Source organism: Topomyia yanbarensis, chromosome 2, assembly GCF_030247195.1.
Source record: "Topomyia yanbarensis strain Yona2022 chromosome 2, ASM3024719v1, whole genome shotgun sequence".
Taxonomy (NCBI): domain Eukaryota; kingdom Metazoa; phylum Arthropoda; class Insecta; order Diptera; family Culicidae; genus Topomyia; species Topomyia yanbarensis.
This window is the reverse complement of record NC_080671.1, coordinates 305,828,762-305,849,055: the sequence shown is the minus strand read 5'-3', so window position 1 is coordinate 305,849,055 and position 20,294 is coordinate 305,828,762. Positions and strand designations below refer to the sequence as shown.

Sequence of the window (20,294 nt, the reverse complement as noted above, 5' to 3'; positions counted from 1 at the left end):
CATTAGAATTTTCCAAAAATCGAAAAAAAATTGAATGGCTGAAAAAAATTCTTCGGCAAAATAATTTTCTGGGTTTTGGTACTTTCTGCGGAACAGTTTTCTGTGTTCTGGTTCTTTCTGGGTGAAAGTTTTCTGGGCTTTGGTACTTTCTGGGAATCTGTTTTCTGGGAATTAGTACTTTCTGGAATATGTGTTTCTGGGGGAAAAGCTTCGGCATTTTTTCTTCTGGGGAATGGTTTTCGGGGGAATGTTATACAATCATAAAATGATAAGTAATGTTTAATGATTTTGAATAATTCCTGCGTTGGGCACTTCGACAGGAATACATTTACCATTTTCAGCCCATTTTGTTTGCTTTGGTTTTGATGAAAATTTATCTCGTGTTACATCTGTTTGTCTATGCTGCAATCATTGTGGTCCATTTTGATGGCCACTGCTTTCTCTAAAAATTGCTCCCCAAAACCGCAGAGAAGAGACAGCCGTTTTGAGCGTTAAACTCATGTAAAAATATACGGCCTATTCAAAGGTAGTTGGAATATCACCAACCACGTACGCTACTGAGATGGAATTGGATTGAATTTAAAGTTGATCAGAGATTTCAATTCTCAACTGCAATCAGAATGCTTGGGTTCTGTAATTGTATATTCAGGCACTTTCGTTTTTGACATTAGTCACTACACCGGGTAGTCGGTTTATCCTGTTTTATACCACACCCAGGTGTAAAACCCCATAAAATAGAAAACGCTATTAGATAGTTTATCTACCGATCGTGCAAAGCAGGCAGCCTCTAATTTTCTCATCAGTGTTCTAGGATGTCATCGTGAAATAAACAAGATTCAAGGTCACAGATTAAGTTCATTTAGCAAACAGTATAGGATAACTTATGTTGTATTAGGTATTAAAAATAAAATAAAAAATAATTCAAGCAACAAACAAACTCAAGATCTATAAATGCTTTCTTTTATGCAAACAAATAAAATGAACGTGAGCGATCAAAAAATAAAAAGAATTTTGCTTCATTCAGTTTGCTTCACTAGCTCACATACGTGCTACTTCCGTGATCGCACTGGTCGTTTTCGATTGGTAGTGAATGGCGAGGAAACCTCTATTTCAATGTCCACTGGTTCAGCTTTTTTAACACCCCGGCGAGTACGTTTCTGTGACGGACTTTCAATTTGTTCCGTAGAAGTGTGTGGGATACTGGCATCTTTCTTCGGCGGTGATGCAGCCTTTACTGTAGTTTTTGTTCGCTTTTTTGGTTGCTCCTCCTCTTCGATTTCGGCTATTTCCACAGATTCCTCGCTTCGGATTCTTTTGGTTGATGCCGAGTTATCCTTCAACTTCGAAGTGGCACTAGATTTTATACCAGCCCTGCTTTTAGAAGGTTGTAATTTTGTGTCTTTTTCTATACTTGATTGAGTAGAATCCACATCAGAACTGTTCTGCATGACCTCTTGCATTCTAGTAGGAGCTCGTCTAGCTCGCTTAGGAATTTTTTCGCTGAGCTCTGCTTCCTTTTCCTGAATTGTCGGTAACTTTGTGTTGTCACCACTTTCAGTGATTTTCGATTCTTTGTCTTGCTTTTTTTGGGTTCCGCGCTTACGTTTTTCAGTCTTTGATAGCGGTACCATGTGTTCAGGCGTTGTTTGCTGTTTTTCCGTTTGTGTTAGGTTATCTTTTGTTTCTTTAGCTTGTTGACTCTTCGCGGAGGCACGCCCCCGACCTCGTTTCATTACAGGAGTTCCTGGCGACTCTGCATCATGTATTGATTCCTGAACGTTAGCGTCATTTGTACCGCGATGTCCTCTTGGTGACCTACGTTGTAGAGTAGACTCTTCCTCAACTAGCGCGGCAATTATGGGGTGTACAATCTTACGTCCTCGATTACGGCTACCCTTTCCATCAACTTCGTGCGATTTTTCCACTTCAGCTGGGACCGATGTTTTTAATAAAGGAGTCGATGTATGAGACGAGGACAGCAAGGTCTTAACCATGTGAGACTCATTCAAAGATTCCTCAATAGTCTGATGCAGCTCCACTGGATTATCTACATGCTTCGTCTTTTGCCTGCCTTTTCTTTGCACTTTTGCAGGTGGAGCTTGCTCAACAGGTTGTTTGAAGTTTTGGCCAACAATACGCTGCTTGGAGCCCGAAATGTCTTCGCTAGTTTCCAAAGCAGTCGATTCCTCTTCGATGAGTGTAGCTTTATTTTGGTCAAAAAGCTTCGATTTCCCTGGTTTGCTTCGAGCAGCTGCACGACCACCAGCACGTTTCGTTGGAGCCGGATCGGTGTCGTCCTGACTGGTTGAATCCGCAGCTGCTTTTAAAACAATTGAACCTTCAACTATTCTGGTTCCAGCAGGTTTGTCGGTATCAGACGAGGGTTGTGCACTTTGTGAAATTTCAGAGTTTTCATCTAAGTTTGTAATTGCGTCGTCTTTGGCTGAATCAGCTTTGCTAGCGATACCTCTGCCAGTTCGCGTGGACCGTTTCGCCGTGGTTTTTTTCGCCGGACGAGATTTCTTCGGCACCTCCTTAGACTGATCGACGGTCTCAGATATCTCGGAGGAATCGACAATTCCATCAATAGAGCCCGACGGCTTAACGCCATGCAAGTATTCCGGTAATAGTTTATCTACAGTGGTATCCTTTTTCGGTAGTCCACGCCGGGAACGAGATGTAACGATCAGCTCTTCCACTTGATCATCAGTTACCACAGAAGTCTGTTTCACTGCATCAGTTTTCGGGAGTTGCGATTTCGTATTGTTCGAAGCTTTTGTGTTTCGCGCACCGCGCCGAGGTCGTGTTGTAACTGGAAGCTCGTCACTAATCTCATTCGCGGTAATGGTATCTTGAATATTTACTAAAACCGATTTGTCATTTAATTCATTCATTCCTATATCTTGTCTTTCGTCCTTTTCTTCTGAAGGTTTTATTGGTTTTTTTATATGGACCATTTCCTTAGCTGGTTTGCTCTTTTGGGCCCCACGACGGGTTATTTTTGTTTTCGTATCACTAGGATCTTTATTAGTTTCAGGGTCAATTAGCGAATCGATGTCGTCAATCTTTGAATCTATATTAGTATCATCATGAGCTTTTACTGTGTTCAATTGCCCGGCAGGTTTCTCGAGAGATTCGTTTGAACTATGTGGGATTTGTTTGCTGGATGAGTTCTTTTTTCGCGCTACACGCTTAGAGCGTTTCTGAATCGAAGCAATGACATCTCTATCGTCTTCACGCTCAGATATATCTTCAAATGGTGTAGTTGTTTTGCCTTCCTCTACAATCTTTGATTTTTCACCAGTTTCTATAGCAGCATTCTCGTAAGACGATGTCTTTGATTTCACTTCTTTTTGAGTCTTCTTGGTCGACCGAGACCGCCCAAGTTTCACAAAATCTTCTTGTTCTTGTTTGTCGCTGTTTAACTCGTTTATATCTTCTTCAGTCAGTTTATCGACGTCTTCCAGAGAAACTTTCTTTGACACTCTAGTCCGAACTTGCTTCACATTGCTTGTAGGTTTTTTCTGTGCTCCTCGTTGAGATCGTTTTGGAGCCGGGGCGTCAATCTTATCTACTATAGTAGATGAATCATTGGGTTCAGCTACAGGTGCAGATGGTTCACCGAAACTTTTATCGTTTGTTGCCTCTTCTGCGTCATGAGAAGCAACCTGATGTTGTTTAGTGGACGGTTTAATGGTCTGATAGTTTTCTCGAACAATTACCTCTACGGCTCGTTGAGCTTTACGACCACGTCCACGTGCCGATACCTTTTTAATAATATCGCCAACCAGGGCTGGTGAATTAATTTCTTTCACTTGAATTTGATCGTTGAACATTACCTTCCGGCGTCCACTAAGTAATTCCTTAAGCTCTAACACTTCGTTTTCAGACAAGTTAGTATTATCAACTTTAGTGTTATTTTCAAGCGACTTAGGCTTGACGAACTTGGGCTCAGGAGAAGCACCTGCCAAATTCTCTTCAGCCAGTGACTTGATTTTTCGCCGTGATGAACGATTTGGAAGCACTTTTCTAACCATTTCCCCCGTATCATCTTTATCATGCGCCGAATCATGGCGCTTTCGTGTTTTCTCAGTTGAGTTAGATATTTGATCAACGATGTTTAGATATTCATCACCGCTAACCGCTCGAACGACAATCGATTTTCGTCCCTCTGGAGTTCTATCTTCCGGACTATTTTTTGTGTAAAGCTTTCTTTTGGTGGTAACAATTGAGGTTCCGCCTGTCGCACTTCCGGATGTTGTTGTATTTTCAGTCGTTAATGATGGTGTTGAAGAGTCCGCTAGATGTTCAACTACTTCCGAAGCACTGATACTATTAAATGTAGTTTCATCCAGCGCTTGTACTTCGTGTTCCAACGAAATAACTCTTTCGCAAATCTGCTTCAGCAAACCTGGAGAAACAAAAGACGTTTCATTTGAATTAACTTCTCCTTGTTCTTCCCTTTTCGATGCAGAGATATGTGTGCTCTCGACACACACTGTAGTATCCTTCGATGGCGTTTCTTCGATTACAAATGGAACACTTAAAGGTGTCGCTACATCCTTCATTTTCGACGTGCTGCTAATGGATAATGTAATGCATTTGTGACTGACAGGTGTTTTGAATGGTCTTGATATGTCTGAAACTAAAACTTCAGGCGTTTGGATAATAGATTGATCTGCCATTATTTCTAAAGACGAAACATTTTTAGCGATTGACGTTGTCAGACTTTTTACCGGTGCCGATTTTTCCGATACTAACATAACTGGTGTTCCTGAAAGAAATATGTGATCTAAAATTAATATTTTAAAAACTGGTTTGAGAATAGCTCAAAGAAAACTTAGCGAAATTACCTCTTAGCAACGGTTCGTTTTGTGCAGTCAAAGTCATGTGCTCAGCCGCAGAAACAGTTATAGAGTCTGCTGTCGTCCCATTAGCATCATTGGGTGGAGTAGCAGTTATTTCATTCAAGCTGTTTACTGATTGCCTGGTGCGTGCTGTGCTAGGGGTTTCGAGGGTACTCGACAAAGATTCCACCTCTATTATTGAATTGTTAGGAGTCGATACGTCATTGGACAGCCCGGTTGTTTCAGGAAGATCAACAAGGTCAGAAACAATATCCTTTTCTAAAATGTCTGATGTTTTGGAATGTGATTGACTAACGACACTTTTTCTAGCAGAACGATTAGCACAAATGGCAGAGCTTGTAGTTTGATTAATAAGTATTTGAGAAGTTTCCAAATTGACCCTTTGCTTCCTCGTCAAACGGGCTGGCGTTGTTGACAAAGTCGGGACGTGTGACTCCGCTGCAACATCGGAAGATGATTCGTCAACCTCACTGCTTGCTGTCAAGGAAGCCTTAATCGATATTGGCGTCAGTTTTTCGGCGACATTAGCCAAAGTGTTGTTAGACTTAGATGTGGATGAAGTCAACTTTGATATCTGTGGCGGCATTTCGATGGCTAACAGTATAGATCGGTCAACTTCTGATGATGTGTGCAGTTGATTTGTCGTAGCTGTAGTTTCAGTAATAACTAAAGGCACTTTCCTTGTAGAACGCGTTGGCCGGCCTGGTGTAATGGTCGTATCTTCTAATTTGTTCGAAGTCTTTGCTACTTCTGAAGACATCGGTATCATCCCAAAAGCGCTACTTTGGAAAACATCCGGATCACTGCTGCGTGCAGGTGTCTTGAACAACTCTCGCAATGATGGCGTTATCGCCAGTTCTTTCTTCGATATCCCATATGGAGTTGAAATTGCGTCCGAGCAGTCAACTACCGGACTATTTGACAACAATTCAATTCGATCAGTTACAGCTGCTGGTTGGACATCAACTAAATTTGATTTTCTAAACGGCGTCAAGGCAGGGTCATCCACAACCGACTCTACTGAGACGTGCATCTTTTTCGCAGAAATTGATGATTTAACGTTCTCCGTTCGAATAGGCGTTTTAAATAAAATTTCCAAAGAAGATGTATTACCATAGCCCGATTCGTTCATAGTGACATTCGGTATTGGAGTTCCTTCCACACTCGCCACCTGCGTGGTGTATGAAGAATCGGGATAATCTGACGTCGCAGTTTTTCCTGTGCTTATTGAACGAAGCACCCGTACTGGTGTAGCTGCTGTGGAATCTATATCAGATATAATCGACGTAGTTGGTGTAACTGCGTAAGTGGTTGCTTTACTACGCATGGATCGTGCAGGCGTCTTGAACAGCACATCCAGCGAAGGTGTCATTACGTCATCTTGTTCGCTTTCTGGTATTACCTTCGGTACTGGAGTTTTTTTCACGTCTGCCAAATGTATCTTCTCGCTGGAATATGACTCGCGCTTAGAAGGTATTGCCGTACGTTCTGTTTCGTTAGATGGACCTATAGTATTTATCACGGGGGTTGATACATTACCACGCAGCGGACGTTTAGAGGTTCTAAATTCTTTCAATACTGGAGTCTCTTTGGTTTCTGAACCATCTGGTCCCAGAGTCGCTTCTAAATTTTGACGCTCAGATGTTACATGACCATGCAGCACGTCAGAAACAACTGTTTCTTCCAAAATGTCCATCTTCATCATAGGAGTCATAATCTGTTCCGGTTCATTCGATATTACTGCCGTAAGTGTTTGAATAATATCGGTGACTGTCTCATAGTCCGATTCCTTCGAACTAACATTTAATACTGGAGTAACATTCATACTGTTTTGCATTAATACCGTGGATTCATTTTCAGTTGTCGTTTCACCTGCGGTAACCGGCGTCAACATAGCGGCAGAGTGTACTGGTGTTTTCTGATCCGGTTCTTCTAATCTCAACTTAGGTGCTGCAGTTGTTACCACTTCCGTAAGAACCTGAACAGTAGCCGTAGGCGGTACGGAGTGCTTGGGTGTGACAGAGTTTCTGGTAGTGCGTGGTACTCCCAACGGTGACAAAGACGTATTATCTGATTTTTCCGAAGTAGCACCCAACTGTAACGACCGTGGTGTCTTGAACAACTCTTTCAAAGTAGGAGTAGTTTCATATTCCGATTCTATTGAACTGATTGTCGTTGCTGGAGATGATTCCACCTCCGTATGCACAGGTACAAATACCGTGGATTCGGTTTCAATTGTCGGTTCCCCTGAGGTAACCGGTGGCAACAAAACGGCAGATTGTGCTGGTGTTTTCTTTTCCAGTTCCTTTAATCTTGAGGTAGGCACTGGAGTTGTTTCCATTCTCTTAAGTACCTGAACAGTTGCCATGGGAGATTCGTAATCCTTTGGTGTAACACATTTTCTGGTAGAGCGTGATATACGCGACGGTGTCAACGATGAATTATCCGTTTTGTCTGAGCTTGCGGCCGACTGTAAAGCGGAGGTTGATGTCCGAACTCGTAATGACCGAGGTGTCTTGAAGAGCTCTTTCACTCTGGGAGAACTGACATTTGGTGCTGGAGAGGATTGCACATCTGTAGGTTCCTGATCAATATCTGTGACCATCTCGAAGTGCTCAGTTGTTTCGCCTCCAGATTTCTTCAAACTGACAATTGATATTGGAGTAACATTCATGCTGTTTCGCGCGAAAACCGTGGGTTCATTTTTAATTATCGTTTCATCTGATATAACTGGTGTCAACACAATGGCGGATGTTGCTGGTGTTATTCCCTGCTCCAAATCTTCTGACTTCACATGCATTGGTGTGAGTACCTGAACAGGAACTGGGGACGATTCGAAATGTTGGGATGTAATTGAACTTCTCGAAGAGCGTGACGCTCGCGGCGGTGTCAACGACAAACTATCCATTTTGTCAGAGTGTACGGTCGAATGCAACGCGGAGGTTAATGTACGAATGCGCAACGACCGAGGTGTCTTGCCCAGCTCTTTCACTGCAGAAGTAGCTTTATGTTTCGCTTCAATTGAATTGACATTTGGTGCTGGTGAGGATTCCACATCTGTAAGTTTCTGAGCAATATCATTTACCGTTTCGAAGTGATCAATAGTTTGGTGTTCCGATTCCCCAAATACCGCGGATCCATTTTTAATCTTCGTATCACCTGAGATAAGCGATGTCAACACGACGGCAGATGGTGCTGGTGTTTTCTGTTTCAATTCTTCCGATCTCACATGAGGTACTGACGTAGTTACCACTTCTGTAAGTACCTGAACAGAAGCCGTGGGCGTTTCGAAGTGCTTGCGCGTAACAGAGTTTCCGGTAGAGCGCGATACTCGTGACGGTGTCAAGGGTGTGCTATCTGATTTGTCCGAAGTTGCACCCAACTGACACGACCGAGATGGTGTCTTGAACAACACTTTCATGGTTGTTTCATGTTCCGATTCCATTGAACTGACATTTGGTGCTGGAGAAGATTCCACATCCGCAATATCGGTGACCAATTCGAAGTGCTCAGATGGTGCTGGTGTTTCCTTTTCCAGTTCCAATCTTACAGGATGTAGTGGGGTTACATCCACTCCCGTAAGAACCTGAACAGTAGTCGTGGGCGATTCGATGTTCTTGAATGCAACTGAGTTTCTGGTAGATCGTGATACTCGTGACGGTGCCGTGGGCGTGCTATCTGATTTCTCCGAAGTTGCACCCAACTGACACGACCGAGATGGTGTCTTGAACAATACTTTCATGGTTGTTTCATGTTCCGATTCCATTGAACTGACATTTGGTGCTGGAGAAGATTCCACATCCGCAATATCGGTGACCAATTCGAAGTGCTCAGATGGCGCTGGTGTTTCCTTTTCCAGTTCCAATCTTACAGGATGTAGTGGGGTTACATCCACTCCCGTAAGAACCTGAACAGTAGTCGTGGGCGATTCGATGTTCTTGAATGCAACTGAGTTTCTGGTAGATCGTGATACTCGTGACGGTGCTATGGGCGTGCTATCTGATTTCTCTGAAATTGCACCCAACGGACACGACCGAGACGGCGTCTTGAACAACACTTTCATGGTTGTTTCATGTTCCGATTCCATTGAACTGACATTTGGTGCTGGAGAAGATTCCACATCCGCAATATCGGTGACCAATTCGAAATGCTCAGATGGCGCTGGTGTTTCCTTTTCCAGTTCCAATCCTACAGGATGTAGTGGGGTTACATCCACTCCCGTAAGAACCTGAACAGTAGTCGTGGGCGATTCGATGTTCTTGAATGCAACTGAGTTTCTGGTAGATCGTGATACTCGTGACGGTGCTATGGGCGTGCTATCTGATTTCTCTGAAATTGCACCCAGCTGACACGACCGAGACGGCGTCTTGAACAACACTTTCATACTTGTTTCATGTTCAGATTCCATTGAACTGACATTTGGTGCTGGAGATGATTCCACATCTGCAATATCGGTGACCAATTCAAAGTGCTCAGATGGCGCTGGTGTTTCCTGTTTCTGTTCTTCTAATCTCACAGCAGGTAGTGGGGTTACATCCACTCCCGTACGAACCTGAACAGTAGCCGTGGGCGATTCTAAGTTCTTGAGTGCAACTGAGTTTCTGGTAGATCGTGATACTCGCAACGATGCCACTGGTGTGCTATCTGATTTCTCCGAAGTTGCACCCAACTGACGCGACCGAGATGGTGTCTTGAACAACACTTTCATGGTTGTTTCATGTTCCGATTCCATTGAACTGACATTTGGCGATGGGGAAACTTCCACATCCGCAATATCTGTGACCGACTCGAAGTGCGTAGATGGTGTTTCTTTTTCCAGTTCTTCTGAACTCACATGATGTAGTGGAGTTGCATCGACTTCCCTATTAACCTTAGTAGCAGTCGTGGGAGATTCGAAGTTCTTGAGTGTTACTGAGTTTCCAGTAGAGCATGATACTCGCGACATCTTTAACAATTCTTTCGCTGTCAAGGAGATAGTTTCATGTTCCGATTCCATTGAACTAGTTACATTTGGTGCTGGAGAGGATTTTACGTCCGTAGGTCCCTGAACAATATATGTGACCGTCTCAAAGGGCTCAGTCGTTTCATGTTCCGATTCCTTCGAGCTGTCTTTCGATACTGAAGTAGCATTGTGCACGATTAGTGTGGATTCATTTTCAATTGTCGTTTCACCTGAGATAACCGGTGTTAACTTAGTAGGTTGTGCTGGTGTTTTCTGTTCCAGTTCCTCTAATATCTCACGCGGCTCAGTTATTACGTTTTCCGGTTCGTTTGAACTGACATTTGACACTGCAGAAGAATTCATACTGTTTCGCACAAATATCGTAGATTCATTTTCGATTGTCCTTTCATCCGAGATAATCGGCGTCAATACAGCGGGGGGTTTTGCTGTCTTCTGTTTTGGTTCTTCTAATCTTACTTGGGGAAGTGGAGTTGTTTCCACTTCTTTAAGTGCATGAAGAGCAGCCGTGGGAGATTCTAAATGCTTGGGTGTAACTGAAATTCTGGTAGAGCGTAGTATACGTGACGGTGTTAACGACAAACGATCCGTTTTGTCTGAGCTTGCTGCCGACTGCAAAGCGGAAGTTAATGTTCGGACTCGCAATGACCGAGGTGTCTTGAAGAGTTCTTTCGCTGCGGGGGTAGTTTCATGTTCCGATTCCGTAAGTTCCTGAGTATTATCTGTGGCCGTCTCGAAGTTCTCAACCATTTCGTTCGCAGATTTCTTCGAGCTGACATCTGATGCTAGAATAGTATTCATATTGTTTTTCACAAATACTGTGGATTCATTTTCAGTTGACGTTTCACCTGCGATAATCGGCGTCAACATAGCGGCAGGTTGTGCTTGTGTTTTCTCTTCAAGTGCCTCCAATCTCATTTGAGGTACTGGTGTTGTACATACCTCAACAGTAGCCGTGGGCGATTCAAAGTGCTTAGGTGTAACCTTTCTGATAGAGCGTGATACTCGCGATGGTGTCGAGAACGAATCATCCGTATTGTCTGAGCATGCAGCCGACTGCAAAGCTGAGGTTAATGCGCGAACGCGCAACGACCGAGGGATCTTCAACAACTCTTTCACTGTGGGAGTAGTTTCATGTTCCGATTCCATTGAGCTATCATTCGGTGCTGGAGAGAATTCCACATCCGTATGTTCCTGAGCATTATCTGTGACTGCCTCAACCGTTTCGTGTTCAGATTTCTTCGAACTGACATTCGATGCTGAAATACCATTTATACTTTTTCGCACAAATATCGTGGATTCATTTGTCATTTCACTTGAGATAAGCGGCGACAACACAGTGGCTAGTTTTTCCGTTGTTTTCTGCTCCAGTTCTTCTAATCTCACATGACGTACTGGAGCTGTTTCCACTTCCATATGAACCTGAACAGTAGTCGTGGGCATATCGAAATACTTGGACGTATTATCTGATTTTTCACACAACTGCAACGACTGCGGTGTCTTGAAAAACTCTTTCAGTGTAAGAGTAGATTCATGTTCCGATTCTATTGAACTGACATTCGGTGGTGGTGGTGAAGATTCCACCTTGAAGTGCTCAGTTATTTCATTTTCCAATTCCTTCGAACTGACATTTGACACTGCAGAAGAATTCGTACTGTTTTGCACAAATTTCGTGGATTCATTTTCAGTTGTCGTTTCATCTGAGATTATCGGTGTTAATACAGCGTCAGGTTGTGCTGATGTTTTCTGTCCCGGTTCTTCTAGTCTCACGTGGGGAACTGGAGTTGCTTCCCCTTCTGTGAGTACCTGAACAGTAGCTGTAGGCGATTCGAAGGGTGTAACCGACTTTCTGGTAGAGCGTGATACACGTGATGGCGTTAACGACAAACTATCTGAGCTTGCGGCCAACTGCAAAGCGGAGGTTAATGTTCGAACTCGCAACGACCGAGGTGTCTTGTACAACTCTTTCACTGTGGGTGCGGTAGTTTCATGTTCCGATTCTAGTTTATCTACAGTTATAGCCAACCCCGACATTCTGGTAGAACGTGAGCTTTGTCGAGGAGTCAGACTAGAATCGGCTATTTTCACTGATATCGCAGATTCCAATGAAACGACTAGCTTTGTAGGAGAAGTTGATTCAATATGTGCCGATCTTGCAGGTGATTTCAACAACGTTTTTACAGATGATACTGGAGTCGATTGTGGAACTTCCAACACCGTCGAAGAACACTCGTGGGATGTTATTTCATTGGCTGCGATCTTCGAATGCGATTTCTCTGTCGAACGGGATGATTGCTTAGGTGTGGTAACTTCTTGTATACCACACCTTACTGGGCTTTCGAAGGAGTACTTGCATGTTGCTCGAGCTGGTGTTACAATTTCGATTCCTTCCTCGGATTCGTTAATTATTGGTGATTCAAACTGATGCTGGGTGCTGCTTTGGTGATCTTCAGTTTGTTCTTCGTCGAAAGTATCGGCCAAATCATTCTTCGTATCATCCAAACACATCCTAGATATTTGACCATAGCGTGCAGTCATCGATACAAGTTTTTCTGCCGGTGACGATACAGTTTCTGGATCTAGTTCATTTGTTATCGACTGAAAACAAAAATGTAAAATCAATACATTATTATCACAATAGATTATTGATCCTTAATTATCTCTCTGCGCTGAAAAGTTAGTATTGGCGCCCTCTATGCGGCAACAGGTGAAACAAATTTTCTAACCAAAATATGACTCGTATTATTTAGGTTCTATCACATTCGCCCGAAAGTCATTTACCCGAATGACGTTCGCCCGAAAACCATTTACCAGAATGGACCATTTACCCGAATGTCATGAACTCGAATGGACCATTTACCCGAATGCCATAAACCCGAATGGACCACTCGCCCGAATATCATTAACCCGAATACCACATTCACTCAAGCATAATATAAAATCAGTAATTGTCTAGTTTAGAGACTTTAGTGATAGAGGTTCGACTTAATGCGGTTTTTTTTACCAAAAGGGAGTATTTTAACCTAAATAAACCAAATCCAAGAGCGGAAATGTGAAATAATTAACCAAAGTTTTATAAACTGAACAATAACAAGTAAGCTTATGCAGCGGAGCTAACGTGATGCGACTTGGTCGCATATCAGAGGCCAAGGATCCGAAGCGGCGCAAAGCCGCTGAGTTTCCGTTAGACGAGGTGTTGATCCACCCGTCGCCGGAGTTATAAGCAAACGAAAGTGATCCTTTCGTTTGCCCGGTTTACTCAAACATAGGGTTATAGCTATAACACTGACCAATGTGGCTACGCCACATCGCTTTTAGGTGTACTTTCAGACGCCGCTGAGGTTCCGTTGTCAACGTCACAAATGCTCTTCAGATGCAAACGGATGCATATAGGGCGCAGTTGTTAGCTCGAGCGGTGGAATCTCGTGATAAACCGGGCAGAATAATAAGAAATCTTTCGGAAACATCACCAATCGAGGTAAATATATATATTAAGATGTTCCGTTAACAAGTTGAATCAATTAAATTAGTAATTATATCATGCATAGTGGAAGTCCATTTGGCATAATGTCGTTAGTAAATAGTAGCTCATAAAGTTTATGTGGCGAAGCTAGTATGATGCGGTTTTGTTCCAATTACCGAGGTCGAAAGACCGAAGCGGAGGTCCCTCCTAAACAAACCTGTGATCCATTGGTATGCTTGGTTTATTTGATTCCTTCTTTAAATATGAGCAGTTCTGTGAACTTGTATACCAAATAGCCCTCGCAATCAAACTGGTGATCCACTCGTTTGCCCGGTTTATTCACACTTAAGGATTGATTCCTTCTTTTAAGCATGAGCAGCTCTTTTCCCACAATTAAGGGTTGATTGCTTCTTTCAAACGTGAACATCTGTATACCAAATAAGTTTGCAAGGAAACTGTTGATCCACTCGTCTGCCCGCTTTACTCAAACATAAGGGTTGATTTCTTATTTCAAATCAAGAGCAATTTCATGAATCTATATATCAATCTATATATCTCTACATAATATTGGATTTCGAGACAGCTGTGATAAACGTTGCTAGAAGTTTTTTTCGGTGCTGCCCTTCACGGATGATTCTTCCATCTAAATCAGTTTTTTTTTCAGAAAACTAAAACAACTTGGTCATCAGACAAAATATTTGGAAGCTAACCGAATATACAACTCATTTATAAACAAGTTGTTGCCTTGGTTTTCTTGCTCAATCAAGGTATTCCATGGCACTCGAAGAATTGAGAAAAAGTTGTCCAAAAGTTCTCGACGATTTTTTGGGTTACATTAGTAAAAATTGTATTTTCAGTAGGAAGGAAGCTAGCAAAAAGTTTCTCGATGACCGCTCCTACCCCCCGCTTCGTGGTCAGTTTTCGAAAATTTATCGAAAAAGATTCCTAAGATCACCAATAACATGGCAGGCTGGCACAATAAATGGAACGGTTTGTTAAGCCGTGGGAATCCTACATTTTATAGTGTGTTGAAGCAGTTGTTGCTTGAAGAGAAAAACCCTAGTACGGATGTTTTACGTACACTACAAGCAGTACCAACAGCTAAAAAGTCTAAAAAGAACTCACGAGAGGACCATATAAATTAAGAGTTAAAGCATACAATCCAGGTGATTGGATGAACTATTTGACTGGTATAGCTTTAGTGTTAATTTCTTCATAGCATCAAATGTTATAAAATTTGTATTTCAGCTTAATAAACTAAATTTCTATTAAGATTTCGATGTTTTTCGGGTATATGGAATTCGGGCGAATGGTATTCGGGTTTATGTTTCATTCGGACGAATGTCTTTCGGGTGTTCGTGGCATTCGAGTGAATGACATTCGGGTTTATGTGACATTCGGCAAATGTCATTCGGGTAAATGGCTTTCGGGCGAATGTCATTCGGGCAAATGTGAAAGAATCATTATTTACTATAATTCTTCTGAACGTGCTATTGAGCTAAACCAAACCACTATTTCACAAAAATGTTTAGTTCGTGGGAATCGAGTATTGATTCACAGCCATGCACCGCTAGGCTCCATGCAAAACTGACTCAGATGTCACTTCGCTAAAAATTTAATAACTTCTTTTAATAAAGCCGGATTGACTAGCAGTCTTCGACAAAGTTTCCTATTTTCACTTACAGTGATAATACGATGCATACAGTGCCACCTAGGGGTGGAGATGCAAGCTAGTGCGTTTTCTCCATGTAAATTGTAGAAAAATTCTATACAAACTTCAGGCGCGTTGGTCCGGTAGTTAAACTTCCGATTTGTTTCAAATTTGGATACTCCTGTTGGGACTAGGAATCGACAGTCGGGTGCCTTTTGGTGTCGAATTTGGGAGCACGTCGTTTGGCATAAGTTCATTTGGCTTAAGTTCATGTGGCATAACAACAGGTGACACATGCTTTCGTTTGGCATAATGTTCATTTGGCATAACGGTCATTTGACGTAATGGTGTCATTTGACATAATGGTCACTTAGCATAATGGAAGTTTGGCATAATTTGAAATATACATTGAAATTTATGTTATATTAGGCGTTTACGCCTAATGTGGTTATTCCACATCGCTTTAAGTATTTGATGGTTGAGTAACCCGGGCAAACGAGTGGATCAAAGGTTTGCTTGTGAGGGGTTGCCGTTTCCTATGGCGGGTCGGCGGCCACCTCGCCTGGTGGATCCTCAGCGGCTTTGCACCGCTTCGGAGGCTTGGTCTCGGTTATGCGACAAAGCCAAGGACTATTTGGTATATAGATTCAAGGAATTGTTCATGTTTGAAAGAAGGAATCAACCCTTAAACCGAGATCATCACTAGTTTACTTGCGAGTGCTATGTAATATACAAATTCAAAGAATTGCTAATGACTGAATGAAGGAATCAACCCTTATGTTTCTGACAAATATATGTATATATTTGCCAGAAACATAAGGGTTGATTCCTTTTTTCAATCATGAGTTGTTCTTTAAATTTATATACCACATAGCCCTCGCACGTAGACTAGTAATCCACTCGTTTGCCCGGTTTACCCAAACTTAGAGATTGACCGTCGGAAGCGGCGACCTCTCGCAAAAAAAACCTGTGATTCACTCGTTTGCCCGGATTGCTCAAACAAGGCATTGCAAATCAAATGTAGTCGTGAGTGCAGCCTTACCGAGCACGAGTGGCAATGAATCATTAGAACGACAAGGAAATATAGGGTTTGAGGTGCTTACACCGAAATGAAGCAGTGGGAATATCCAAGATGATTAGCAAAATACCTAAATTTATGTGTTTGAAGTCGCAGTTTATGCAAGACTATGATGACTTGAATGACCATAACAACTACGCAATGAAGTGCCTAGCTCAATTTCCGGATCTTTACCCTAAAAGACGCATATCAATTTTTTTTAACTATGTCTTAAAATTGTCTCACAGCTTCAATTCGGTTACACTGATATGTTAAGACGGTTTCCGCAATGTTGTTTTAAAACAAGATTACGCCATTTTATACGACTCCCCCGGAAACTTTTACCCAAAAAAAAACATTTCCCAGAATACACTAGAAAGCCATCCCCAATCATTCGAAAATATATTACTTGTTATAAGTTACCTCTATGTGACCCCTCTCCCCACCCAACTTACTCTTGATTTATTCCATATTTTATATCAAACAATTTTCCTAGTTTACACATACTAGAACACACTGTAAAATTGTTGATGCCAGTCATATTATAATTCACATGTAACATTGTTCCCGTCCGCTCTAATAATAAAAAAATATTATGTAGACCAAAGAATTTGCCACCGTTAAGCTAATGGAAACGTGCCAACATAATCAATACGTTAAAAAAATCAAGTTTAAGAGTGTAATACCATTGACAATCATCATTCACGGAAGCGTTTTCTCATTACATCGTGGTAAAAGCAGATATTTATAACATTTGGATTTGAATAGTTCCTAATACAGTGAAGATCCGTTTTTATCAGCACCTTGGTGAATTTTAGGCTGATAAAACAGGGACATTGATAAAATAGGGACATATATTTTTCTTTCTTTTTAAGAAACCGAAGCTCTTAAAACATGTTTCTTTAGTCCCTAGATATAGCCTCATAACCTTTCCTGTTTATTTAGTTGAAACTTCTCTTAAGTGTGTCTGACAGTGCAAAATTTAAAAAAAAATTCTGCATTTTTCGGATCTCTAAGATAAGAAAAATATGTTCAAGAAAGGATTTACTTGAATTCAACTTGGTTCGTCTGCTGGAGCCCATCAAACTATCAACTATCAATTTTCATATGAAGCTGATAAAATCGGGTCAAAAAGCTGATAAAATCGGGTCTTCACTGTATGTCAAGAGACAAAGCTTGAAGTCTACACTTACCGGGTCTAGTTGATCAAACACTTGAGTATTTCGTTCCTCTGAAGGAGTATCAATAATTTTATCAATCAGTGCTTCCTCTACGACATGGTCAATCGACATTTCATCTTGATTTACCGTATCTTTGGCCGGCGATGAGCTGCAATGAACAACATCGTGAAAAGGTTATTCGGATATCATTTCTCAAATTTCACTTACTTTTTCGCATTAACGCCGCTAATGTTCGATATGTCATTGACTCGCATTTGAACAGGCTTCTCCAAACGCATTCCTGTACTTACAGCAGTTTTTTCAACCTTCGCATTTTCAGAGTTTATTTGATTGTCATGCTGGAGTAAACCGTCATCGGTCTTACTCTTGTTATCTCCGTTAATCGGGTGGCTAACCTCCTGGTTGACATTATTTGTACATAAAGAACTGTGAAAAATAAATAATATGCATCAAATTATTTTGAACAGTTTATATGATTTGATTTCTATAAATCAGAGAAAGACGATGGATCTTCAGGTAAATGGAGAAAAAGGGAAACATCGAAGAAAGTTGCCAAATTATATACAAAAGAAAAAGTGTGGGGCCACGTGATGCTACTTCGTTACGGCACAAAAACAGTTTTAGCTAAAATAATGAAGTTGAAAAGCACAGCTTCTCAGATCTGATGACATTTAAAATACTTTTTCGCCTTTTTACCAGTAAGAATAAACAACTGAATACTTTCGATCAGGAGCTCAGATTTTTTGTCTTTTTGACGATTAATCATCAATAAAACTATTTGGTGCATTTGCTTTAAGGGCTTATATACAAAGTTGGAACTCGAAAAAGCGGAAAAAGTTGAATATTCTGAAAGTACATACTTTTGAAAATATCTGTGCGAAATTTAGGCTTCGTAGAACAACTTGAAACATTTTATGCAGCGTCCTAGCATATACAGATAATGGCAGTATTGAAATGGTCGGTGTTAAATCAGACCGGACTAAGTCGCAAAACCTTAAAAAATGAGATAATAATAGCGCTGGCTAAAGAATTTGTTCAGCTACATTCAATTTTTCGCTGAGTTTAAATATGTTACAATAAGCTAGAATTGTCATTGTCATTTCTCAGCCCACACCCTGGCAGACGTTCATCCGCCCATCTAGACTCTGTTAAGATGAGAACCTACAAAGCCTAACTGTTCGTATGTGCTAGCCCGTATAGCACACCAGTTTCTTCCACAAGCAGGCGCCGGCTGTTAACCAGTCCCACAAGTTTCAGATACATTACATAGAGGATAGTTGGAGGCAGAAAATGAAGAGACGAGACAAGAAAAGCAAAGTAATTAGTATCGTAGTTATAATAAATAAGTAAACGATTTCTCATCTGTTGTTTGTTTCCTTGTTCGTAGTCCTCCTTCCTGTTCCTGATCTGTTTGGGCTATTGGCTTTCCGTTTCCTTGACCGACACGTTCTCTTGCACCGAGTTTCATATATTATAGCAAGAGAAACAAATGAAAAGACATAAAAATGAAAATGAATGCGAAATGCTCTCCTTCCAGACCCCGAACATAACCCTTACTTTCCCTTTGCCTATCATTTTGGTACCATCCGAGGAGTACTTGGCCTTGTACCCACTGCTCTTCCACCATCCTCGTGGTTTTCTACATTTATAACTGGCGTCACATGTGATATTTGGGTACGAAAAATGATTTTCTGAGAGTACAATCAAATAAAAGAAGATTGTCAGGTAATTAGTACACTTTCTGCCACAGGTATCATATCGCATTTGTAGATACACATATTAAGTGTATCTACTATACGATATGATGGCCGGAAGGATAAAAAAGCAACCCACGCTCCCCAAATATGTTACAATAAGCTAGAATGAAATTTTAATGTAAAGGTTGCTGCGATTCAAACTTTAAACTTGTTTTTTTCTCGAAATCAACACAATGTCACTTAGTCCGGTCTGACTTAACACCGACCAAATAAAGCTACATGACCTGGCACCACATACTAGGTCCTCCGTTATCAAACACAACTCATGTCAAAATACGTACAGGTGGACTGTGTTAAGAAAGAGGTATATTCTTAACGTACAATGGTCACGTACTCAGGGCAGATAATAACATGGCAATACTGTGATTAGCTACTACACCACGGAAAACCTTGCGCAGAGGCTGCTAAGGAAATTCCACCCGTTAGGATCAAAGCCGGTATACAGTCATCGTGTGCTAAACCACACCCGGTTGTTAAACCAACGACTGCGGACCGTGTAGTAACAAACAACACTTCAACAACGATCGGGCCCAGTACCACTAAAGCAACTACCATTATCGGCAGCGTAGTAACCACGATTACACCAAATGCCTACAAACCAACAACCAACACTACCATTAAAGAATCAAATGCCAATGAAGAAGTATTTAAAACAGCGACCCGCATGTACAGGAAACAAATAAGAACATCCAACCATAAGCATCATGAATGCAGTACCGATGACGACATGGACGTGAACGAAAACAGGATAGAGGACGGACCGAATGACCCATGGTGCGGCAAACAACGCAGCAGAAAAACATATGACCTTATTCAACCTTCGGATGAATGTGATCAAAGCTCTCATCCAATATAGTTAACACACGCGCAAGGGAAGGTCGTCAAAGGCTGTCTTTTCCGCTCAAGTGAAAAAACCAAAGCTGGTTGTAATAGCACCAACCCTTGGTGTTCTTTTCGATGAAGTATTCCATTCGCCAGAAACTGCTTAAAAACAATTATGCCGCCAATCCAATGACCGGAACCATTTTATACATTTCAAATGTTCTAAGTATAACAATTCCACTGATAAGTTCTGCGTTTGAGATGTACTTCTCCCGGTTGCCAGACGATTTTCTAGGATCCCTACATCACGCAGAATTTTTTTTGTAAAAATAAACAAATATTGATTTTAAATAACAATTTTCCCGTTTGATATAGTGACAAACAAGATTCAGGTTTGATTCAATCAATACTGTTGGTTGAAATTACCAACTAATTCATTTGTTGGCTTTTCAGTAGTTTCAACAAATATTTCGTTTGAAGCAACAAAATCATGGTAAGTTTAACCGAACAAACAAATTTGAAGGAACAAAAACAA

The 20,294-nt window shown here is 41.4% G+C and overlaps 1 protein-coding gene across 4 annotated transcripts in view; it reads right to left on the bottom strand.

Annotated features, from left to right (window-relative positions):
* Window positions 1-872: 872 nt before the first annotated feature.
* LOC131683492 (mucin-2-like) overlaps window positions 873-20,294 on the bottom strand; it is a 37,212-nt gene continuing 17,790 nt past the window's right edge. For all 4 annotated transcript variants that reach the window (XM_058965515.1, XM_058965519.1, XM_058965517.1 and 1 more), the window contains 4 exons: window positions 17,388-17,606; window positions 17,193-17,328; window positions 4,854-12,426; window positions 873-4,774 (listed from right to left, as the gene is read on the bottom strand). In XM_058965515.1, the coding sequence (XP_058821498.1) occupies window positions 1,050-4,774; window positions 4,854-12,426; window positions 17,193-17,328; window positions 17,388-17,606 (11,653 nt within the window). In that variant the 3' untranslated portion in view covers window positions 873-1,049. The remainder of the gene's footprint in view (window positions 4,775-4,853; window positions 12,427-17,192; window positions 17,329-17,387; window positions 17,607-20,294) is intronic.